General features: G+C 48.9%; 2 protein-coding genes across 3 annotated transcripts in view; both read right to left on the bottom strand.

Annotated features, from left to right (window-relative positions):
* The window catches only part of LOC139239201 (cyclin-dependent kinase-like 1), an 84,536-nt gene extending 66,374 nt beyond the window's left edge, over positions 1 to 18,162 (bottom strand). The window contains exon 1 of one of the 2 annotated variants that reach the window (XM_070867843.1): positions 16,632 to 18,162. In XM_070867843.1, coding sequence (XP_070723944.1) covers positions 16,632 to 16,799 — 168 coding nt within the window. In that variant the 5' untranslated portion in view covers positions 16,800 to 18,162. The remainder of the gene's footprint in view (positions 1 to 16,631) is intronic. The other variant, XM_070867842.1, reaches the window with a different exon arrangement.
* Positions 18,163 to 21,699: 3,537 nt separating this feature from the next.
* LOC139239043 (mitogen-activated protein kinase kinase kinase kinase 5-like) overlaps positions 21,700 to 25,256 on the bottom strand; it is a 40,477-nt gene continuing 36,920 nt past the window's right edge. Inside the window, exons 12-13 of the mRNA XM_070867547.1 lie at positions 24,356 to 24,411; positions 21,700 to 22,125 (exon numbers count right to left, since the gene is read on the bottom strand). Of these exons, the coding sequence (XP_070723648.1) occupies positions 21,987 to 22,125; positions 24,356 to 24,411 (195 nt within the window). The 3' untranslated portion in view covers positions 21,700 to 21,986. The remainder of the gene's footprint in view (positions 22,126 to 24,355; positions 24,412 to 25,256) is intronic.

Below are 25,256 nucleotides of genomic sequence, written 5' to 3'. Positions count from 1 at the left end.
GCAACCCACATCGCCAAAGAGCAGATTATCTGGCCTTCATCTCATTGCCGTTTGTGGGAGCTTGCTGTGCACAAATTGGCTGCCGCATTTCCCACATTACATCACTACACTTCAAGAAAGATCTCATTGGCTGCAAAGACATCCTGAGGTTGTGAAAGGCGCTATATAAATGCAAGTCTTCCTTTCTTTCACAGTTCAAACCCAGACTCTGCTGTAAGCCCCAAACTCATTCATCCATTACTGCAGGCCTTGGTATCCGAGGTGGGGGGGATCTCGGTATCTGAGGTTGGGGCGGGGGGGGGGGGGGGGGGGGAACAATACATCAGCCAGGGTCCTGCTCCTGATCACTACCCCTGCTGTTTGTCAGCTGAGAACAGCATCAGGCTTGAGCGTGATTCTTTCGTAGTCGAACAGTATGCAGACACTGCCGAGGCTTCCACAAGAATGACCACATGGACAATGTACCGGGTGACTGTTGAAGGATGGGCGGGGCGGAAGGAAAGAAAACTCAAAATATAAAATTGGGCATGACGTTTTATAATTAAAAACACCAGAGCCCAAGATATGAACTCACAATATGTCGACTTCCCGAGGCTCTTGCACTACGGATCAAATCCAGAGCCTCGATTTCAAAATTCTCATCCTTACTTTCAAATCCCTCCATGACCTTGCCCCCTCCCTATCTCGATAATCTTCTCCAGCCCCACCTCTCTCCCGCCCCCCCGAGATGTCTGCGCTCCTCTAATTCTGCCCTCCTGAGCATCCCTGATTATAATCGCTCCATCGGTGGCCGTGCCTTCTGTTGCCTGGGCCCCAAGCTCTGGAACTCCCTGCCTAAACCTCTCCGCCTCTCTTTCAAGACGCTCCTTAAAACCTACCGCTTTGACCAAGCTGCCCTAATTTCTACTTCTGTGGCTCAGTGTCAAATTTCTATCCCATAATACTCCTGTGAAGTGCTTTGGGATATTTCACTACGTGAAAGGCGCTATATAAATACAAGTTGTTGTTGGTTAACCCCTGGCAAGGATCCAGTGACTCTCTGGTGTGCATCTTTCATTCGTGGTAGCTGAGGTATGTGGCAAAGTGGCAGGTCCACGAGTATCGCAAACAGCCTAAGGATGAATTAAGCGCATCATACAGCACAAATGTGACCTCATCTAGGACACGATAGTACATGCGACACAAAGCCAGTGACGATCGTGGTCTCCGTTGACTCCTTTTGCAGCATGATTAAGAACTGTAGCTATTTTTGTGCTCGCGTCCACCCGTGGCATTCCTCATGGATAGTGCGAGAGACAGTTGTTAAAAAACAACTTGCATTTATATAGAGTCTTTCACGACCACTGGATGTCCCACAGCTCTTTACAGCCAATGAAGTACTTTTGAAGTGCAGTCACCGTTGCAAGGTAGGAATCACGATGGACAGCAAGCTCCCACAAACAGCAATGATAATGACCAGATAATCTGTTTGTAATGATGATTGAGGGGTGTTTAGCACGGTTCCATTTGGTGCCAGGGAGCACAGCACTGTGAGGAGGGTGGGGGGGGCGTTGTGTGGAGGCAGGAAACGGGGCGGGGGGTGATCAGAATTTTAGAATTAATGTCGTCGGGAGTGTAGTTGGGGCTTCTCGTGATTTTCCTCCAGACGTGCTACGAATGTGAAAACAAACTGATAACTGCATCAGAACACATCAGTTCATTCAGTGCAGATACACATCTCCCCTTCTGTATTGTATTTGTTTTGTGGGTGCTTTGCTTGAGAATTCATAGCAACACATTGCTATTAAGAACTAGTTGGTTTATTAGCAAAGGTTTAACAATCACACTTCACATTACCAGTTCAGCCACCAGGCTCACAACCACCTGCCTCATCATCAATCCCCCGAACCCAACTGGCTGGGGTTTCATTGAGCCTTAGAAACATAGAAACATAGAAAATATGTGCAGGAGTAGACCATTCGGCCCTTCGAGCCAGCACCACCATTCGATAAGATCATGGCTGATCATTCCCTCAGTACCCCTTTCCTGTTTTCTCTCCATACCCAGTGATCCCTTTAGCCGTGAGGGCCATATCAAACTCCCTCTTGAATATATCCTATGAACTGGCATCAACAACTCTCTGCGACAGGGAATTCCACAGGTTAACAACTCTCTGAGTGAAGAAGTTTCTCCTCATCTCAGTCCTAAATGGCCTACCTCTTATCCCAAGGCTGTGTCCCCTGGTTCTGGACTTCCCCATCATCGGGAACAATCTACCCGCATTTAATCTGTCCTGTCAGAATCTTGTATGTTTCTATGAGATCCCCTCTCATCCTTCTAAACTCCAATGTATAAAGGCCCAGTTGATCCAGTCTCTCCTCATATGTCAGTCTAGCCATCCCAGGAATCAGTCTGGTGAACCTTCGCAGCACTCCCTCAATAGCAAGAACATCCTTCCTCAGATTAGGAGACCAGAACTGAACACAATATTCCAGGTGAGGTCTCACCAAGGCCCTGTACAACTGCAGTAAGACCTCCCTGCTCCTATACTCAAATCCCCTAGCTATGAAGGCCAACTTGCCATTTGCCTTCTTCACCGCCTGCTGTACCTGTATGCCAACTTTCAATGACTGATGAACCATGACACCCAGGTCTCGTTGCACCTCCCCTTTTCCTAATCTGCCACCATTCAGATTATATTCTGTCTTCGCGTTTTTGCCCTCAAAGTGGATAACCTCACATTTATCCACATTATACTGCATCTGCCATGCATTTGCCCACTCACCTAACCTATCCAAGTCACTCTGCAGCCTCATAGCATCCTCCTCACAGCTCACACTGCTACCCAACTTAGTGTCATCTGCAAACCTGGAGATATTACACTCAATTCCTTCATCCAAATCATTGATGTAGAAACATAGAAACATAGAAAATAGGTGCAGGAGTAGGCCATTCAGCCCTTCTAGCCTGCACCGCCATTCAATGAGTTCATGGCTGAACATGCAACTTCAGTACCCCATTCCTGCTTTCTCGCCATACCCCTTGATCCCCCCAAGTAGTAAGGACTTCATCTAACTCCCTTTTGAATATATTTAGTGAATTGGCCTCAACTACTTTCTGTGGTAGAGAATTCCACAGGTTCACCACTCTCTGGGTAAAGAAGTTTCTCCTCATCTCGGTCCTAAATGGCTTACCCCTTATCCTTAGACTGTGACCCCTGGTTCTGGACTTCCCCAACGTTGGGAACATTCTTCCTGCATCGAACCTGTCTAAACCCATCAGAATTTTAAACGTTTCTATGAGGTCCCCTCTCATTCTGCTGAACTCCAGTGAATACAAGCCCAGTTGATCCAGTCTTTCTTGATAGGTCAGTCCCACCATCCCGGGAATCAGTCTGGTGAACCTTCGCTGCACTCCCTCAATAGCAAGAATGTCCTTCCTCAAGTTAGGAGACCAAAACTGTACACAATACTCCAGGTGTGGCCTCACCAAGGCCCTGTACAACTGTAGTAACACCTCCCTGCCTCTGTACTCAAATCCCCTCGCTATGAAGGCCAACATGCCATTTGCTTTCTTAACCGCCTGCTGTACCTGCATGCCAACCTTCAATGACTGATGTACCATGACACCTCCCCTTTTCCTAATCTGTCACCATTCAGATAATAGTCTGTCTCTCTGTTTTTACCACCAAAGTGGATAACCTCACATTTATCCACATTATACTTCATCTGCCATGCATTTGCCCACTCACCTAACCTATCCAAGTCACTCTGCAGCCTCATAGCATCCTCCTCGCAGCTCACACTGCCACCCAACTTAGTGTCATCCGCAAATTTGGAGATACTACATTTAATCCCCTCGTCTAAATCATTAATGTACAGTGTAAACAGCTGGGGCCCCAGCACAGAACCTTGCGGTACCCCACCTGTCACTGCCTGCCATTCTGAAAAGTACCCATTTACTCCTACTCTTTGCTTCCTGTCTGACAACCAGTTCTCAATCCACGTCAGCACACTACCCCCAATCCCATGTGCTTTAACTTTGCACATTAATCTCTTGTGTGGGACCTTGTCGAAAGCCTTCTGAAAGTCCAAATATACCACATCAACTGGTTCTCCCTTGTCCACTCTACTGGAAACATCCTCAAAAAATTCCAGAAGGTTTGTCAAGCATGATTTCCCTTTCACAAATCCATGCTGACTTGGACCTATCATGTCACCATTTTCCAAATGCACTGCTATGACATCCTTAATAATTGATTCCATCATTTTACCCACTACTGAGGTCAGGCTGACCGGTCTATAATTCCCTGTTTTCTCTCTCCCTCCACTCGATAGGAACTGATCCAGAGTCAATGGAATGTTGGAAAATGACTGTCAATGCATCCACTATTTCCAAGGCCACCTCCTTAAGTACTCTGGGATGCAGTCCATCAGGCCCTGGGGATTTATCGGCCTTCAATCCCATCAATTTCCCCAACACAATTTCCCGACTAATAAGGATTTCCCTCAGTTCCTCCTCCTTACTAGACCCTCTGACCCCTTTTATATCCGGAAGGTTGTTTGTATCCTCCTTAGTGAATACCGAACCAAAGTACTTGTTCAATTGGTCTGCCATTTCTTTGTTCCCAGTTATGACTTCCCCTGATATGACAACCTACATTTGTCTTTACTAACCTTTTTCTCTTTACATACCTTTAGAAACTTTTGCAATCCGCCTTAATGTTCCCTGCAAGCTTCTTCTTGTACTCCATTTTCCCTGCCCTAATCAAACCCTTTGTCCTCCTCTGCTGAGTTCTAAATTTCTCCCAGTCCCCGGGTTCACTGCTATTTCTGGCCAATTTGTATGCCACTTCCTTGGCTTTAATACTATCCCTGATTTCCCTTGATAGCCACGGTTGAGCCACCTTCCCTTTTTTATTTTTACGCCAGACAGGAATGTACAATTTTTGTAGTTCATCCATGCGGTCTCTAAATGTCTGCCATTGCCCATCCACAGTCAGCCCCTTAAGTATCATTCGCCAATCTATCCTAGCCAATTCACGCCTCATACCTTCAAAGTTACCCTTCTTTAAGTTCTGGACCATGGTTTCTGAATTAACTGTTCCATTCTCCATCCTAATGCAGAATTCCACCATATTATGGTCACTCTTCCCCAAGGGGCCTCGCACAATGAGATTGCTAATTAATCCTCTCTCATTACACAACACCCAGTCTAAGATGGCCTCCCCCCTAGTTGGTTCCTCGACATATTGGTCAAGAAAACCATCCCTTATGCACTTCAGGAAATCCTCCTCCACCGTATTGCTTCCAGTTTGGCTCGCCCAATCTATGTGCATATTAAAGTCACCCATTATAACTGCTGCACCTTTATTGCATGCACCCCTAATTTCCTGTTTGATGCCCTCCCCAACATCACTACTATTGTTTGGAGGTCTGTACACAACTCCCACTAACGTTTTTTGCTCTTTGGTGTTCTGCAGCTCTACCCATATAGATTCCACATCATCCAAGCTAATGTCCTTCCTAACTATTGCATTAATCTCCTCTTTAACCAGCAATGCTACCCCACCTCCTTTTCCTTTTATTCTATCCTTCCTGAATGTTGAATACCCCTGGATGTTGAGTTCCCAGCCCTGATCATCCTGGAGCCACATCTCTGTAATCCCAATCACATCATATTTGTTAACATCTATTTGCACAGTTAATTCATCCACCTTATTGCGGATACTCCTTGCATTAAGACACAAAGCCTTCAGGCTTGTTTTTTTAACACCCTTTGTCCTTTTAGAATTTTGCTGTACAGTGGCCCTTTTTGTTCTTTGCCTTGGGTTTCTCTGCCCTCCACTTTTCCTCATCTCCTTTCTGTCTTTTGCTTTTGCCTCCTTTTTGTCTCCCTCTGTCTCCCTGCATTGGTTCCCATCCCCCTGCCATATTAGTTTAACTCCTCCCCAACAGCACTAGCAAACACTCCCCCGAGGACATTGGTTCCGGTCCTGCCCAGGTGCAGACCGTCCGGTTTGTACTGGTCCCACCTCCCCCAGAACCGGTTCCAATGCCCCAGGAATTTGAATCCCTCCCTGCTGCACCACTGCTCAAGCCACATATTCATCTGCACTATCCTGCGATTCCTACTCTGACTAGCACATGGCACTGATAGCAATCCCGAGATTACTACTTTTGAGGTTCTACTTTTTAATTTAGCTCCTAGCTCCTTAAATTCGTTTCGTAGGACCTCATCCCTTTTTTTACCTATGTCGTTGGTACCAATGTGCACCACGACAACTGGCTGTTCTCCCTCCCTTTTCAGAATGTCCTGCACCCGTTCCGAGACATCCTTGACCCTTGCACCAGGGAGGCAACATACCATCCTGGAGTCTCGGTTGCGGCCGCAGAAACGCCTATCTATTCCCCTCACCATTGAATCCCCTATCACTATCGCTCTCCCACTCTTTTTCCTGCCCTTCTGTGCAACAGAGCCAGCCACGGTGCCATGAACTTGGCTGCTGCTGCCCTCCCCTGATGAGTCATCCCCCCCAACAGTACTCAAAACGGTGCATCTGTTTTGCAGGAGGATGACCACAGGGGACCCTTGCACTACTCTTCCATTCCCTATCTGGCTGTGGACCCTTCTCCTGCGGTAAGACCAACTCGCTACACGTGCTACTCACGTCATTCTCAGCATCGTGAATGCTCCAGAGTGAATCCACCCTCAGCTCCAACTCCGCAACGCGGACCGTCAGGAGCTCGAGGCGGATACACTTCCCGCACACGTAGTAGTCAGGGACACCGGAAGTGTCCCCGAGTTCCCACATGGTACAGGAGGAGCATAACACCCAAAGTATATTGTAAAGAGTTGGGGTCCCAGCACTGAGCCCTGCGGCATTCCATTAGTCACTGCCTGCCATTCTGAAAAGAACCAGTTTATCCCGACCCTCTGCTTCCTGTCTGCCAACCAGTTCTCTATCCACGTCAGTATATTACCCCCAATACCATGTGCTTTGATTTTGCACACCAATTTCTTGTGTGGGACCTTGTCAAAAGCCTTTTGAAAATCCAAATACATCACATCCACTGGTTCTCCCCTGACCACTCTACTAGTTACATCCTCAAAAAATTCCAGAAGATTTGTCAAGCATGATTTCCCCTTCATTAAATCCATGCTAACTTGGACCAATCATGTCACTGCTTTCCAAATGCGCTGCTATTTCATCTTTAATAATTGATTCCAACATTTTCCCCACCACTGATGTCAGGCTAACCGGTCTATAATTACCCGCTTTCTCTCTCCCTCCCTTTTTAAAAAGTGGTGTTACATTAGCTACCCTCCAGTCCATAGGAACTGATCCCAAGTCGATAGACTGTTGGAAAATGATCACCAATGCATCCACTATTTCTAGGGCCACTTTTTTTTTTTTTAAAAAGTACTCTGGGATGAGGATTATCAGGCCCGGGGATTTATCGGCCTTCAATCCCATCAATTTCCCGCCTAATAAGGATATCCTTCAGTTCCTCCTTCTCACCAGGCCCTCGGTCCCCTAGTACTTCCGGAAGATTATTTGTGTCTTCCTTCGTGAAGACAGAACCAAAGTATTTGTTCAACTGGTCTGCCATTCTTTGTTCCCCATTATAAATTCACCTGAATCCGACTGCAAGGGACCTACGTTTGTCTTCACTAATCTTTTTCTCTTCACATATCTATAGAAGCCTTTGCAGTCAGTTTTTATGTTCCCAGCAAGCTTCTTCTTGCACTCTATTTTCCCCTCTTAATTAAACCCTTTGTCTTCCTCTGCTGAATTCTAAATTTCTCCCAGACCTCAGGTTTGCTGCTTTTTCTGGCCAATTTATATGCCATCACGTGAACATCATGTGACTGGCTAAGCCACTCCCAACTCAACAGCTCTACAACTATTTTAAGTAGAACATAAAATCAAGTGGCCCCTTTTGGCAAGGGCACTAGAACCCACAAGTTTCCAAAAAGAACTTTAACTTAAATCAAGCTAAAATTTGGTTGCCGGGGGTGATGATGCACTCCAGTCCCTACCTCTTGCAGAAGGCCGCGAGCGCACCGGTGGATTAACCTGTGAGCACACTCGCCAGTGCGGACATTACACCTTCCAACCTCCATTACAGTCGCCACGCAGAAGGCTCCAGAAGATTCCTCCGGCAGGACCCATTTTAGTAGGCCAACCACTGCCTGCAAATCCACGTGACTGCAGGAATCGCAGTGCAATTAAATCTTAGGGCGGCTGTTTGAAGAGAAGATTTGTCTTCCAATTAGATGGCTGTATCCGGGGAGGGTGGGGGCGAGATTTGGTTTGTTTCGTCCAATCAAAAAATTGAAGACATGCTGTTAAAGCATCCGAATCGTGCTTCATGATTGGGACAGCAAGATTGGCCATTTGCAGAGCGTGTCATAACATACCTTGGGGGGGCCTCTCCTCCTTAAGAAAAAAAATGATTGCCTATCCATCTGAAGTTATACTGATAAACCCAATTTAATCCCAATGGATCAGTGCATTTGTAACCGTAAGAAGCAGAGCGTAGAACATTGGCCGGTATCCGTGGTGATGAATGGAGCAGATAGCACACATGCTGTTATGTCTTTAACCCCTTGTAACCTGTATGACACCTGACCACCAGAGGGCCTACCTGTTGGGAGTCTCAAGGAATCCCAGAACCCCTTGGGAGCACGGTATATAAGCAGGTCACCCACGGGGTACCTGCACTCTGGAGTCTTATTAAAGGAGCTAAGGTCACACTTGCTCATTGTACACAGTACTCAGTTTCATCCTTTATTATGAGTGTACCACATAGCAAGGCATACCACACCGTCACCAACAGGTTGAATTATGCTGACAGAGATGTTTATTAACAGTCAGGACAACCCACTCACGGTGCCCTCAATAGTCAATTATTGTCCGACAACTGTCCCAGACGGTTGGCAACCTTGGTGTCATATTTGACCCTGAAATGAGCCTCCGCCCACATATCCGCAGCATAACTATTTCCACCTCCATAACATCGCCTATCTCCGCCCCTTGCCTCAGCTCATCCGCTGCTGAAGCCCTCATCCACGCCTTTGTTACCTCCAGACTTGACTATTCCAACGAACTCCTGGCTGGCCTCCCACATTCTACCCTAAATAAACTAGAAGCGATCCAAAACTCAGCTGCCCGTGTCCTAACTCGCACCAAGTCCCACTCACCCATCACCCCCCCCCCCCGCGCTCGCTGACCTACATGGGTTCCTGGTTAAGCAACGCCTCCGATTTCAAAATTCTCATCATTATTTTCAAATCCCTCTATGGCCCTCGCCCCTCCCTATCTCTGTAATCTCCTCCAGCCCCTCAACCGCCCCCACCCCCTCCCCTGCCCCCGCCCCCCAAGATGTCTGCACTCCTCTAATTCTGCCCTCTTGAGCATCCCTGATTATAAATTTCTCAACTATCGGTGGCCGTGCCTTCTGTTGCCTGGGCCCCAAGCTCTGGAACTCCCTCCCTAAACCTCTCCGCCTCTCTTTCCTCCTTCAAGACGCTCCTTAAAACCTACCTCTTTGACCAAGCGTTTGGTCACCTGCACTAATTTCTACTTATGCGGCTCGGTGTCAAATTTTTTATCTCATAATACTCCAGTGAAGCGCCTTGGGACATTTCACTACGTTAAAGGCGCTATATAAATACAAGTTCTTATTGTTAACAGGAAGAAAGGGTTTGAACACAAGCAACTGCAGATTAAATTACTGGTCCACACTTCATTGATTTTAAGTGTGGTTTGATCTGTGGCAGGTTAGATTACAGTCATACATGAGGAGGTTTCAATCGGAATTTAGCTTTGATGTGATCCCGCACATCATAGAATCATAGAAATTTACAGCACGGAAGGAGGCCATTCAGCCCCTCATGTCGCTACCCAGCCTAACCCTACTTTCCAGCTCTCGGTCCGTAGCCCTGTAGGTTACGGCACTTCAAGTGCACATCCAAGTATTTTTTTAAATGTGACGAGGGTTTCTGCCTCTACCGCCCTCTCAGGCAGTGAGTTCCAGACCCCCACCCTCTGGGTGAAAAAAGTTCTCCTCAACTCCCCACTAATTCTACCAATTACTGTAAATCTGTGTCCTCTGGTTGTTGACCCTGCTGCTAAGGGAAACAGGTACATCCTATCCACTCTATCGAGGCCCCTCAATAAGGTCTCCCCCCCCCCCCCCTCAGCCTCCTCTGTTCCAAAGAAAACAACCCCAGACTGTCCAATCTATCCTCATCGCTAACATCGACGGAGCTGAAGGGATGTGGATGGGAACGCAATCATCCCCAAGTCTCACGCTATCCTGACTCTGACGTGCCTCACCATTGCTCTGTCACTGGGTCATTATCCTGGAAATCCCTGCTTACCACCACCATAGGACCAGCATCACCACCAGGACTACTGTGGTTCAGCATGGTGACCCACCACCTTCACAACACCACCATGGATGGGCAATAAATGCGGCCTTTATTAATGATTAAATGATTAAAATTGATTATAAATGATTTTAAAAAACCTTACCCCCCACCCCCCCTGTTATTGCTGAATAAAGAGCTCCATTTTCCTCTTTTGGAGAATAAAGGGTTAATAACCGTGATTCTGTAGAAAATGATTGCATCGAGATCCAGCCTGCTTCAAAATAATTTGCCCAGTTCAAATCCGACAGGGTTTGTGAGTGCGTGCAACAAACTTGGCCAAACAGCCCAGTTTAAATGTTTTTTTAAAAATTCATTCATGGGATGTGGGCATCACTGGCAAGGCCGGCATTTATTGTCCATCCCTAATTGCCCTTGGAGAAGGTGGTGGTGAGCCGCCTTGTGTGAACTGCTGTTCTTTCTGCAACTGAGTGTCTCGCTGGGCCATTTCACAGGGCAGTTAAGAGTCAACCACATTGCTGTGGGTCTGGAGTCACGTATAGGCCCAGACCAGGTAAGGGCGGCAAATTTCCTTCCCTAAAAAGGACATTAGTGAACCGGTTGGGTTTTTACGACAATCCGGTAGTTTCACGGTCACCATTATAGACACTAGTTTTTTTATTCCAGGTTTATTTAATTAACTGAATTTAAATTCCCCAGCTGCCAGGGTGGGATTCGAACTTGTGTCTCGGGATCATGTGTCCAAGCCTCCAGATTACTAGACCAGTGATTATGTTACTGGGCTAGTAAAGAGTTTGCAAAGCCCACTGTACCGACCAGAATAGAGAGGACAAAGTCAAATCCCCCCTCAGTAACCCAATCTCCACCGTCAATTAGGACCTTGCCCCAGATGTGACCTGACCATGGCCCTAGCAGTAACTCACCCAGTGAAAAAATGCACATGGGCCAACCCACTGTGAATGCGGAGAGGACAGCTATACAAGAGATAGAATCATACATCACAGAAGGAGACCATTCGGCCCATCGAGCCCGTGCTGGCTCTTTGAAAGAACTATCCACACTCCCCCTTCTCTACTCTTTCCCCATAGCCCTGCAATGCTTTTCCGTTCCAAGTATTTATCCAATTCCGGTTTGAAAGTTACAATTGAATCTGCTCCCACCGCCCTGTCAGGCAGCGTGTTCCCGATCACAACAAATCGCTGCGTAAAAAAAATACTCTTCATCTCCCCCCACCCCCTGGTTCGTTCGCTAATTAATTTACATCTGAATGTCTCGCTGGGCCATTTCAGAGGGCAGTTAAGAGTCAACCACTTTGCTGTGGGTCTGGAGTCACATATTGAGGGAGTGCAGCGAAGGTTCACCAGACTGATTCCCGGGATGGCAGGACTGACATATGAAGAAAGACTGGATCGACTCAGCTTATATTCACTGGAATTTAGAAGAATGAGAGGGGATCTCATAGGAACATATAAAATTTGACGGGATTGGACAGGTTAGATGCAGGATGAATGTCCCCGATGTTGGGGAAGTCCAGAACCAGGGGTCACAGTCTAAGGATAAGGGGTAGGCCATTTAGGACCGAGATGAAGAGAAACTTCTTCACTCAAAGAATTGTGAACCTGTGGCATTTTCTACCACAGAAAGTTGTTGGGGCCAGTTCGTTAGATATATTCAAAAGGGAGTTAGATGTGGCCTTTACGGCTAAAGGAATCAGGGACTATGGAGAGAAAACAGGAATGGGGTACTGAAGTTGCATGATCAGCCATGATCATATTGAATGGCGGTGCAGGCTCGAAGGGCCGAATGGCCTGCTCCTGCACCTGTTTTCTGTGTTTCCTCTGGTTACCGACCCTCCTGCCAGTGGTAACAGTTGTGCCCTATCTATTCCTTATATACTACTCATTTTAAACAATAAGGGAGACAAGGGTTATGGGGAGCGGGCAGGGAAGTGGAGTTGAGGCCAAGATCAGATCAGCCATGATCGTATTGAATGACGGAGCAGGTTCGAGGGGCCAAATGGCCGCCTCCTGCTCCTATTTCTTATGTTCTTATGTTATGTACTCTATCAAAACCTGAAGCTGGTGGTGCGTCGTCTTTGTAAAGATATGAATGGAACATACACGGAAATGAACAAACTGGATTAACAAAGGGGGAGGAATTCCATTCTGCAGAAACTGCATTCTCATAAATATGAGCGTTAACTGCAGCGACTTACCAACGCCGACTTGGCTCCAAGAATCCACCATCAGAGGGCGAGTGCACCTTCGCTCTTTTCTCCCGTCGGTGCTGAATGTGGAATAATGCACAGAGCACTGGGAATAAACGCCAAGGGCTTCCCATTGTGGACACTCTGCAAGCAGGAAACTGGTGTGTTTTATAAATGTCAACCCAACCTGGAGATGGTGCAGCGATTAAGCCTAGAGCACAATCTGTTCTTGTGCAGAAGAAATCATTTGTCTTTGATGAAAGTTAGAAACGCCAATGACGAATCTGTGTTCCTGGGGACTATTTTCTTCATTTAGTTTTTTGGTCACTGGTGATAGATCGTGTACGGGGGCGGGGAGGAGAGAATGTACGATTGAGTGGGTGGAGGGGAGGTGTGATACGGAGGGGGGTGACTCTTGGAAACTACGTTTACTTAAAAACTTCCAAAGAGTTAGGAAGCACTTGTGCATGACTGGCAATTTATACATCTTAAGATTCGGACAATTACTGGGGGGAAAAGTGTAAAGGACAAAGCATCCCGCTTGATCGGCACGCTACCCACCACCTTCAACATTCACTCCCTCCACCACCGGCGCACCGTGGCTGCAGTGTGCCCCATCTACAAGACGCACTGCAGCAACTCGCCAAGGCTTCTTCAGCAGCACCTCCCAAACCCGCCACCTCTACCGTCTAGAAGGACAAGGGCAGCAGGCACATGGGAACACCACCACCTCCACGTTCCCCTCCCAGTCACACACCATCCTGACTTGGAAATATATCGGCCGTTCCTTCATCGTCACTGGGTCACAATCCTGGAACTCCCTCCCCAACAGCACTGTGGGAGCACCTTCACCACACGGGACTGCAGCGGTTCAAGAAGGCGACTCACCGCCACCTTCTCAAGGGGCAATGAGGGATGGCCAATAAATGCCGGCCTTGCCAGTGACGCCCACATCCCATGAATGATTAAAAAAGATTAACGGCAGTCCATTGGGAAGACTGCATCTCAGGCTTTGGTGGAAGGAGTTTCTCGGCCCCTGTTGTCCAGTGAGGATGAATTCAGTTGACTTCTGGTTTAATGGAGGGAGGCAATGAATGCTTGGCATTGATCAATCATTGCCCGATCCTGGGAAGTTTGAGACTGGAGCACACCTCGTTCTCGATGGCTTGGTGGAGATTCAAGCTCACCCAAGGCTCACTGGAACCTCAAGTGTAGATTTGGAAGGCGGCAGTTTCAGACCCTCCCGGTTCAGATTGAAAACTCAAGCGTGCCTCAGTTCCCATCACACACTCAATCTCCCGGGTCGGATGTGCTATCAAGGTGCAGCAGCCAGGAGCAGCACATCGATTCAACACTAACTTCACACTGTGTTAACCCAGACAACCATTGAAACCAAAAAAAAGAGCTTGCATTTATATAGCGCCTTTCATAAACTCAGGACATCTCAAAGTGCTTTACAGCCAATGAAATACTTTTGGAGTGTATTCACTGTTGTAATGTGGGAAATCCAGCAGCCAATTTGCGCACAGCAAGCTCCCACATACAGAAATGTGATAATGACTCAGATAATCTGTTTTAGTGATGTTGGTTGAGGGATAAATATTGGCCCAGGACACGAGGGGAGAACTCCCCTGCTTTTCTTTGAAATAATACCATGGGATCTTTCTCGTTCACTCGAGAGGGCAGATTCTGTTTAACGTCTCATCTGAAAGACAGCACCTCTGACAGTGCAGCACTCCCTCAGCACTGCACTGGAGCATCAGCCTAGATTTGTGTGCTCAAGTCCCTGGAGTGGGACTTGAACCCACAACCTTCTGACTCGGAGGCGAGGGTTCTGCCCACTGAGCCACAGCTGACATCTTGAGAAGTTAATAGATGCAGAGAGTAGAATTCTGTTATCGCAGAGGAAACAAATCAGGCTTACACGAACAGTCAAGACAGGTGGGGGGGTGGTTGGGAAGCGCCAGAATGGTGGGTGGGAGCCTTCCAGCCTACTAGTGTCAGCTGTGGCTCAGTGGGCAGCACTCCCGCCTCGGAGTCAGAAGGTCGTGGGTTCATGACCCACTCCAGAGACACGAGCACAAAAATCTAGGCTGACAATCCAGTGCAGTGCTGAGGGAGTGCTGCACTGTCGGAGGTGCTGTCCTTGGATGAGACGTTAAACCGACGCCCCGTCTGCTCTCTCAGGTGGACGTTAAAGATCCCACGGCACTATTTCAAAGAAGAGCAGGGGAGTTATCCCCGGTGTCCTGGGACCAATATTTATCCCTCAATAAATATTACAAAATCAGATTATCTGGTCATTATCACATTGCCGTTTGTGGGAGCTTGCTGTGCGCAAATTGGCCGCCGGGTTTCCCACATTACAACAATTACTTCATTGGCTGTAAAGCGCTTTAGGACGTCCTGAGCTCATGAAAGGCGCTATAGAAATGCAAGTCTTTCTTAATGCAGGTAGTTGATAAGATACATTTCTGACATGGCCCCTGGACTCTCTGCACCTCCCCTATCCCTATCCCCATCCCCGTCTCTCTCTCTCTGGGAATGGTGTGATTGATGCAGACACATTCTTGCAATCCCAATGTCACAATCCATCTCTCTTAGCAAAGACATTTCACATTCTTTAGTGCAGAGATATCGAACACAGGGACACCGGGGCAACTACATGCATTTATACAGCATTCACAAAACGTTCAACCCAGGCCCCGTCTGCCCTCGTGTAAAATATGCCACGGCACTATCTTGAAGACGAGCAGGGGAGTTATCCCTGGTGTCCTGGGGCCAATATTTATCCCTCAACCAACATCACTAAAACAGATTATCTGGTCGTTATCACATTGCTGTTTGTGGGAGCTTGCTGTGCACAAATTGGCTGTCGCGTTTCCCACATTACAACAGTCACTACACTCCAAAAGTACTTCATTTGCTGTAAAGTGCTTTGGGACGTCCAGAGGTTGTGAAAGGCGCTATAGAAATGCAGGTCTTCCTTTTTTTTTTAAATCTTCTGAACATAATCAAACCTCTCAAGGCAATTCACAGGAGGGTAATCAGACAATACAAACATCGAGCCACAGGAAATATTTGTACAGATGACCATAAGCGTGGTCAACGAGCATCTTAAAAGGAGGAGAGCGCGAGGCGGAGAGGTTTAGGGAGGGATTTCCTGAGATTAGGGCCTACAATGGCCGCCAAATGGTGGGGCGAAAGAAGTGGGGTTTGCACAAGAGGCCAGAATTGGAGGAACACAAAGGTCTCGGAGAGTTGTAGGCATTCCCGCTAAGCGGTGTGGCCGTGCAGTCATGTGCAAGGTCCTGTGCAGGCCACTCAACGGCTTTTATACCGGAGGTCCCGCGTATATTTAAATGGGCCGTGCACTGAGGGGAGGCAGGCCGAGCTGGGGCTAGTGGAGTTGAAGGGTGAGCATTGGTGGTAGGGTCTGAACAAGCGCTCTACTCTGAGCTACGAGCTTCAAGGAGGCAGGCGAGCCCCAGGAGGGTAGAGAAAGCACTTCAAAGACGCCCTCCAAAGCCTCCTTGAACAAAAAATGTAACATCCCCACTGACTCTTGGGAATCCCTGGCCCAAGACTGCTCAAAGTGGAGGAGCAGCATCCGGGAAGAGGCCGAACACCTCGAGTCTCCTCGCCGGGAGCACGATGGAAGCCAAGCGCAAACAGCGGAAGGAGCGTACAACAACCCTAGCCCCCCCTCCCCATCCACCGTCTGCCCCACCTGTGACAGAGACTGTCGGTCCCGCATTGGTCTCGTCACTCACCGAAGAACCCCTATTAGTGTGGACGCCAGTCATCCTCGACTCCGGGGACTCCCTAAGAAGAAGGGTCATGGGAGGGTTACAGAGATAGGGAGGGGCGAGGCCATGGAGGGATTTGAAGACAAGGATGAGAATTGTAAAATTGAGGCAGCCAATGTGGGTCAGCGAGCACATGGGTGATGGGCTCAGTGCGAGTTAGGATGCACGCCATGCAGGGAGAGCAACGCCAGAGGCTCTCTGCATAAACTGGCTCAATGCTACAGTGAGTATCGGCTTACCTTTAACATCCGGATCTCCCTCATCGCGATCTTCTTGATCAGGGGATCGTCCTCCGACTCCACAAACTTCTTGATGGCCACGATCTGGCCCGTGTCCTTGTTCCTGCATCTGAACACCACTCCATACGAGCCCTCCCCGATTTTACCCAGCTTCTCATACTTCTCCATCTCCCCGGCCTCCCAAATACCCCACACCCCCCCAAATACCCACACCAGGGGCTCAGTCCGTCCCTTCAGCACTAACTAGATACTGGTTTGTTTAACTTCAAGATCTCTCTGGCTTTCGTTTGTTCTCTATGTTTATCTGGAGCTAATTGCTTCTCGGTCTTATTCCTCCCCCTGGTTATTGCACGTTCTCCCTCTCTCTGCAACCATTTCCTTCTTTCTCTCTCTCTCTCTTCTATTTTCTCTCTCTTCCTCTATTGCTGTTTTACTCTCACTCTATTTCTCTCTCCCCTCGACTGTTTCTCTTGCACTCTCTCTCTCTCTCTATTGCTATTTTACACACACACTCTCTCTCTCTCTCTATTGCTATTTTACACACACTCTCTCTCTCTCTATTGCTATTTTACACACACTCTCTCTCTCTCTCTATTGCTATTTTACACACACTCTCTCTCTCTCTCTCTTGCTATTTTACACACACTCTCTCTCTCTCTCTTGCTATTTTACACACACTCTCTCTCTCTCTCTCTCGCTATTTTACACACACTCTCTCTCTCTCTCTATTGCTATTTTACACACACTCTCTCTCTCTCTATTGCTATTTTACACACACTCTCTCTCTCTCTATTGCTATTTTACACACACTCTCTCTCTCTCTCTCTTGCTATTTTACACACACTCTCTCTCTCTTGCTATTTTACACACACTCTCTCTCTCTCTCTCTTGCTATTTTACACACACTCTCTCTCTCTCTATTGCTATTTTACACACACTCTCTCTCTCTATTGCTATTTTACACACACTCTCTCTCTCTCTATTGCTATTTTACACACACTCTCTCTCTCTATTGCTATTTTACACACACTCACTCTCTCTCTCTCTCTTGCTATTTTACACACACACTCTCTCTCTCTCTCTCTTGCTATTTTACACACTCTCTCTCTCTCTCTCTCTTGCTATTTTACACACACTCTCTCTCTCTCTCTATTGCTATTTTACACACACTCCCTCTCTCTCTCTCTCTCTCTCCCTGTCTTTCTCTCTATCTCTACTGCTGTTTTCTGGTCTCCCTATCTTGCTGTTTCTCTTTCTCTCTATTGCTATTTCACTCTATCGCTCTCTCTCCCACCCTCTCTCTTGTTATTTCTCTCTCACTGCTTCACTATCTCTCCCACTCTCTCTCTCGCCCTCTCTCTATTACTATTTCACTGTCTCTCGCTGTTTCGCTCTCTCTCTCGGTGTACAAAGCTGAATTTCAAAGATCTCCTTATTGCCCTTGCTGCTGCCCCGCTGCCTCACTCCTCACTCCACCCTGCCCCCTGCTCTGTCTCACTAGGCCCTCCAACACTCTCCCAGCTCCCCGGCCGCTGTGCTGGCGAGTCCGGGCTGGCTCCGGGTGCCCAGCTGTCAATCCTCTTGCCCCGCCCTCCCGGGGGATTGCTACATTCCCCAGCCCCGCCCCCCGCCCGTCCCCATTGGAGGTTGTGGCCACCTGCGGCCGACACTGCGCTCTGATAGGCCGCTTCAATTGACTACACCGTGCACGATGCAAAAAAGGGGAAACATGATCAGTGGGGAGACTGAGCAAGGGAACACTTGCCTGGATGAGTGCAGCTCCAACAGCACTCAAGCAGCTCGACACCATCCAGGACAAAGCAGCCCGCTTGATGGGCACGCTACCCACCACCTTCAACATTCACCCCCTCCACCACCGGCGCACCGTGGCTGCAGTGTGCACTCAGCAACTTGCCAAGGCTTCTTCGGCAGCACCTCCCAAACCCGCCACTTCTACCACCTAGAAGGACAAGGGCAGCAGGCGCATGAGAACACCACCACCTCCACGTTCCCCTCCCAGTCACACACCATCCTGACTTGGAAATATATCAGCCGTTCCTTCATCGTCGCTGGGTCAAAATCCTGGAACTCTCTCCCTAACAGCACTGTGGGAGCACCTTCACCACACGGACTGCAGCGGTTCAAGAAGGCGGCTCACCACCACCTTCTCAAGAGCAATTAGAGATGGGCAATAAATGCCGGCTATGCCAGCGACGCCCACATCCCGTACATTTTTTTAAAGGGGGGGGGCACAGGGAGTACAATATACCCAAGACCAACACCCTCTGAATTCAGTTGCAATTATTCAAAGGGCACCTGGTGATAAAAGCTAGCCATCCAAACTGTTTTAGTGTTGAAACTCATTACAATGAGGATACTTTCAACGAGTGCCTTTTGTTCCATTAAGATATTTAACAATCCCACCCTCCCCAGGCACCCAGGGACACCCAGTGTTTTTTTTTCAGTACTTGGCCACTGGCAAGTTATGAGAGGCAATCAATCCGATGACATTAAATCACTCCCAGAAACTGATTCTGCTGAGCAGCCTCTCCGACTGAACTAAAGTTGCTGCATTCAGATGGCATCTTTACTAAAAATGTAACTGCTCCACTGGAACATCACAGTCTGAATCCATCACAGGGTGTCCGACATCCAGCTGTGGTTTGGTATGAACTGAAGTTTACGAAGGGTGGAAGAGGGAAGGCCACCCTGTTAGCAGTTAGGCCACAGCTGGAGTACTCCGTGCAGTTCTGGTCACATAGAAACATAGAAACATAGAAAATAGGTGCAGGAGTAGGCCATTCGGCCCTTCGAGCCTGCACCGCCATTCAATGAGTTCATGGCTGAACATTCAACTTCAGTACCCCATTCCTGCTTTCTCGCCATACCCCTTGATCCCCCTAGTAGTAAGGACCTCATCTAACTCCTTTTTGAATATATTTAGTGAATTGGCCTCAACAACTTTCTGTGGTAGAGAATTCCACAGGTTCACCACTCTCTGGGTGAAGAAGTTCCTCCGCATCTCGGTCCTAAATGGCTTACCCCTTATCCTTAGACTGTGACCTCTGGTTCTGGACTTCCCCAACATTGGGAACATTCTTCCTGCATCTAACCTGTCTAACCCCGTCAGAATTTTAAATGTTTCTATGAGGTCCCCTCTCATTCTTCTGAACTCCAGTGAATACAAGCCCAGTTGATCCAGTCTTTCTTGATAGATCAGTCCCGCCATCCCGGGAATCAGTCTGGTGAACCTTCGCTGCACTCCCTCAATAGCAAGAATGTCCTTCCTCAGGTTAGGAGACCAAAACTGTACACAATACTCCAGGTGTGGCCTCACCAATGCCCTGTACAACTGTAGCAACACCTCCCTGCCCCTGTACTCAAATCCCCTTGCTATGAAGGCCAACATGCCATTTGCTTTCTTAACCGCCTGCTGTACCTGCATGCCAACCTTCAATGATTGATTACCATGACACCCAGGTCTCTTTGCACCTCCCCTTTTCCTAATCTGTCACCATTCAGATAATAGTCTGTCTCTCTGTTTTTACCACCAAAGTGGATAACCTCACATTTATCCACATTATACTTCATCTGCCATGCATTTGCCCACTCACCTAATCTATCCAAGTCGCTCTGCAGCCTCACAGCATCCTCCTCGCAGCTCACACTGCCACCCAACTTAGTGTCATCTGCAAATTTGGAGATACTACATTTAATCCCCTCATCTAAATCATTAATGTAGTGTACAGGAAAGATGTACAGGAAAGATGTGATCGCACTGGAGAGGGTATAGAGGAGATTTATGAGGCTGATGCCTGGACTGAAGAATTTTACCGATGAGGAAAGATTGGATAGGCTGGGGTTGTTTTCTTTTAACAGAGAAGGCCTTATTGAGGTGTATAAAATTATGAGGGGCCTGGATAGAGTGGATAGGAAGGACCTGTTTCCCTTATCAGAGGGGTCAGCAACCAGGGGGCATAGATTTAAAGTAATTATAGAAGGTTTAGAAGAGATATGAGAGGAATTTCTTCACCCAGAGGGTGGCGGGGGTCTGGAACTCACTGCCTGAAAGGGTGGTAGAGGCAGAAACCCTCACCACATTTAAAAAGTACTTGGATGTGCACTCGAAGTGCCGTAACCCACAGGGCTACGGACCTAGTGCTGGAGAGTGGGATTAGGCTGGACAGCTCTTTGTCGGCCAGCACGGACACGAAATGGCCTCCTTCCGTGCCGTAAATTTGTACGATTCTATGAGGAGAACGTCAGAATAGTCGAGTCCTGAGATGACAAAGGCATGGATGAGGGTTTCAGCAGCGGATGAGCTGAGGCAGGGGATGAGGCGGGCGATGTTACGGAGGCGGACTTGCTGATGGAGAGGATTATGGGGTCGCAAGCTCATCTCAGTAGCACGGTTGCCTCTGAGTCAGAAGGCCGTGGGTTCAAGACCCACTCCAGGGACTCAAGCACGTAAATCTAGGCTGACTTTCCCAGTGTAGTGCTGAGGGAGCGCTGCACTGTTGGAGGAGCCATCTTTCAGATGAGACGCTAAACCGAGGCCCCACCTGCTCTCTCAGGTGGATATAAAAGATCCCACGGCCACTATTTCTAAGAAGAGCAGTAGGGTTTCTCCCGGTGTCCTGGGGACCATTATTTATCCCTCAAACAACATAACAAAAAAACAGATTATCTGGTCATTATCACATTGCTGTTTGTGGGAGCTTGCTGTGCGCAAATTGGCTGCCGCACTTCCTACATTACAACAGTGACTACACTCCAAAAAGTATTGCATTGGCTGTAAAGCGCTTTGAGACGTCCAGTGGTCATGAAAGGCGCTATGTAAATGCAAGTCTTTCTTTTCGAATAGCACGCCAAGATTGCGAACACTCTGGTTTGACCTGAGACAATTGCAGAGGAGGGGATGGAATCGATGGCGAGGGTCCGTTTATTGAGCGCGCCATCCTGGGTTGGTGCAGCCTGGGTTGGGAGTCTCTGGTTCACAGCCTGCCACCTCTGAACAGATACTCGAGTAAAGTCAATGCACCAAAAGGAAAGGTCGGTTCACATCAAATATATTTATTTATAGAATACCTATGGCCTCATTCATTCCCCATGTCCACTTTATAATATTCACCATTCAAACTTTACACGCTATCCAGTTTGCCAAAGTTGCTATAATACAAGGGCACGCGCTCTGAAACATTGTGATGGAGACACAGCAGCCAAGGACAGACCTTTGGCCCACACACTGACGCGCGAGAGGAACTCAGCAGCTTTAAATATCAGGCCAGCCTCGTCCTGCTGCCAACAGTCCCGGTTTGTGTTGTTGTTGTTGCCCATCTTCCCGCGAGAATGGCCTCACTGCCGGGCTGTGCCCGCCTCCGAGTGCCCGCCGCCCATCCCGACCAAGGGGTTCTCCGGCACTTTCATGGTGTACAGGTTGCTGGGCGAGCTGGGCTCGTCGGTCGGCCTGGTTTCAAACACCACCAGTCTGCAGCTTGGAAAGAAACACAAAAGACGTCGTCAGCGACAAGTCTGTTAAACATCGCCCTGCTTCCATAATCAATATGTCCAGTGTAAGTTTATGGAGTTAACCCCCCTCCCCCCTCATCCCCACCACCACCACTAGCCTCTCCGGTATGCAATTCAGCAGGCCGGGCCATTAGAGGGAGCAGTGTGCGGTGGCCCGGCCCGGAAATCGGCACGATCCCGGCCTGCAAGACCATCAGCAGGCTGGGGCCATTAGAGGGAGCAGTGTGTGGCAGCATACCACTGCAGGGAGCAGCGCGTACTGCTGCAGGAGGGCGGCGGCTGCAAAGAGAGCGATTGGATTGGACGTCACCCAAATCCAGGTCGCTGACTGCAGTGCGGGCAGGTACAGCAGGAGTGGTGAGGTCGGGGCGAAGGAGCAGCAAGAGTTCATAGAGGGATGTGTTCGGGGCCCAGGAGAGGCGCGAGTTTGGGGCCCAGGACAGGCGAGGGCCCAGGGGCAGCACGGGCCCAGCCCACACTGTGCGATATGTGCGCGCACTAGGTCCGTGCAGCAGAGCTGGTCTCCAGTCGTCCTGGTTAACCCTTGCCACTGGACCAAGACCTCGCTCTGTCAAGCCCCGTGTGGTGGCTGGTGTGCAACGGTCACCCCACGTTAAAAAAATCCACGCACAGGCATCTTCCACCCTTCAGGATTTAGTTCGGGATCGGGAATATTAGGTTGAAACGCCTGTGAACTCATCCCTTTTTGGCGTGGAAGCAAGTCATCCTCGTTTTGAAGGACTGCCTATGATGATGATGATGTACTCCACGACAGGATTCTGTTCTCTGGCATGGCTATCAAGTCCACGTGTCAAATCCGTTGATGCCCAGCTGAATTCTACTCTTGAGAATTATCACCAGTACGCTTTGCTCGACACCAACACCTTGGCTGCCCGTGTGCAAACATCGCACCACCACACCTACACCACGAATATGTTGTCTCCAGAGAATACAGCCGCTACACCAGCAAAGACATGCCGATCCAGGCCGACTTGAACAACCTACCAGCAACCCGTCTCAAATCTAGAAGGCCATTTTGGACCGTCGCCGAAGCCCTTCAGCCTCGATGACCGACGGCGAAATGCTCGGAAGAACTGTGACACACGGAATGGGTTCCTTATCGAGGAGCCCACAGTACAACCTGAAGGATCAAATCTTCCTCGCAAACAGTGGACAACCATCGGCCGCCTCAGAAGCGGTCACGGTCGACTCTGCCACCTTCTCCATAGGTGGAAGATTAAAGACTCCCCGTCATGTGACTGTGGAGCTCCTAATCAGACCCTGGAGCACAGCATCGAGCTCTGCCCTCAGAGGGAATTCACAGGCAGCCTACAGGATATCCACGCTGTTACACCGGGAGCATTGGCCTGGGTATCCGACTTGGATAGTGACATTTGATTTGATTTGCTACTGCCGTACGAAAGAAGAATAAGTGATAAGGTGGCCACTTGCCGCTTTCGCTTGCAAGAACCCAATGACTGAAGCGGACTGCAGTGATATTCAATAGGTGGGGTATTTTTGAGTGTGTTGAGCTCCCTGCCCCACAATTCTCCCTTCATCTTTCTTGCAGGCTTCGGGGTATGTGTTCCACAGGCGTATGCATCCTCTGATACAAACCCCAAACGATCATTCCTCACGTGCAAGCCTAAACAGTGAGTATTGGCAAACTATTGGACTATGGGGAGCATCATGGGCAAACCCGATTAGTTGTCTGGGATAACACAACACTTCTCCCATTCCCTTGCAAGTACTGAATTTTAATCGACCAAATCCCTTCCCATTTACTCTCATTATACAGAATCCCAATGGACCCAAACCCCTTCCCATTCACTCCCACTGTACAGAATCCCAATGGATCAAACCCCTTCCCATTCACTCCCACAATATAAAATTCCCAAGCCGAGCTTGAGGTGCCCTGTATGTTTAGTGCTGAGTGACACACACCGAGTGACCCTGATCCCGGGGCCAGATACCACCTGGGCACAGCAGCATGACTCACAGTCCAATCGCTTTGTTTGGGTTTATTGAGGTTTGCTGAATGAATGGCTCTCGGGGCAGCTGTACCTGTAATTACACAAATAACAGGCTCCAGAATCTCCGCACACCTAACTAGACCGAGGTTAACCAAAGGTCAATGCAAAGCATTCTGCTGCGTGCATTCAGTGTAGAACACTGCCACTGTCGAAGGTTCCTACCTGTCCGCTCCCAGCAAGCGATAAAGCCGATAAGCTTCCGTTTTCTCCTCAAAAATCTGAAAATAAATGGGAATATCGCTTGTCTGATTACGGTTTTACCATTAGGTTATCCATCTCCACTCACCTCTCTCCCCCCCGACCCACTCCCCCCTCCCCCACACTCCGCCCCCCCCCCCCCCCGCTGAACCACTCTCCCCCCTGACCCACTCTCAACCCACCCTCTACCCACTCGCCCACTCCCCCCCTCGACCCACTCCCCCTCCCCTCGACCCACTCCCTCCCCCTCGACCCACTCCCCCCCCCTCGACCCTCTTCCCCCCCCCCTCGACCCACTCCCCCCCCTCGACCCACTCCCCCCCTCCCTGCCAACCCACTCCCCCCCCCTCCCAATCCACTCTCTTCCCCTCCCCGGATACACGCTCCTCCCCCCCCCCCGATCCACTCTCTCTCCCTGTTTGCTTGTTTCTGTTACTCTCCTGAGGATCACAAAGAATAAGTGGTATCTCAGTGCCATATTAAAGTATTTTCTTGGGTTCATTAGTTAAAGAATTGAATTATGTGGGAATTATTTACTTTGATTTAAAAAAAAATCTGCTTTGGGAACTTGAACGGCATCTTTTTCTGATCCTGGGGCCCAGGAGAGGCGTGAGTTTGGGGCCCAGGAGAGGCGAGGTCCCAGGGGCAGCACGGGCCCAGCCCACACTGTGCGATATGTGCGCGCACAAGGTCCGTGCAGCAGAGCTGGTCTCCAGTCGTCCTGGTTAACCCTTGCCACTGGACCGAGACCTCGCTCTGTCGAGCCCCGTGTGGTGGCTGGTGTGCAACGGCCGCCCCACGTTAAAAAAATCCACCCACAGGTATCTTCCACCCTTCAGGATGTAGTTCGGGACCGGGAATATTA

Source organism: Pristiophorus japonicus, chromosome 26 (genome assembly GCF_044704955.1).
Source record: "Pristiophorus japonicus isolate sPriJap1 chromosome 26, sPriJap1.hap1, whole genome shotgun sequence".
Taxonomy (NCBI): Eukaryota; Metazoa; Chordata; class Chondrichthyes; family Pristiophoridae; genus Pristiophorus; species Pristiophorus japonicus.
This window is presented reverse-complemented; position numbering and strand designations above follow the sequence as displayed.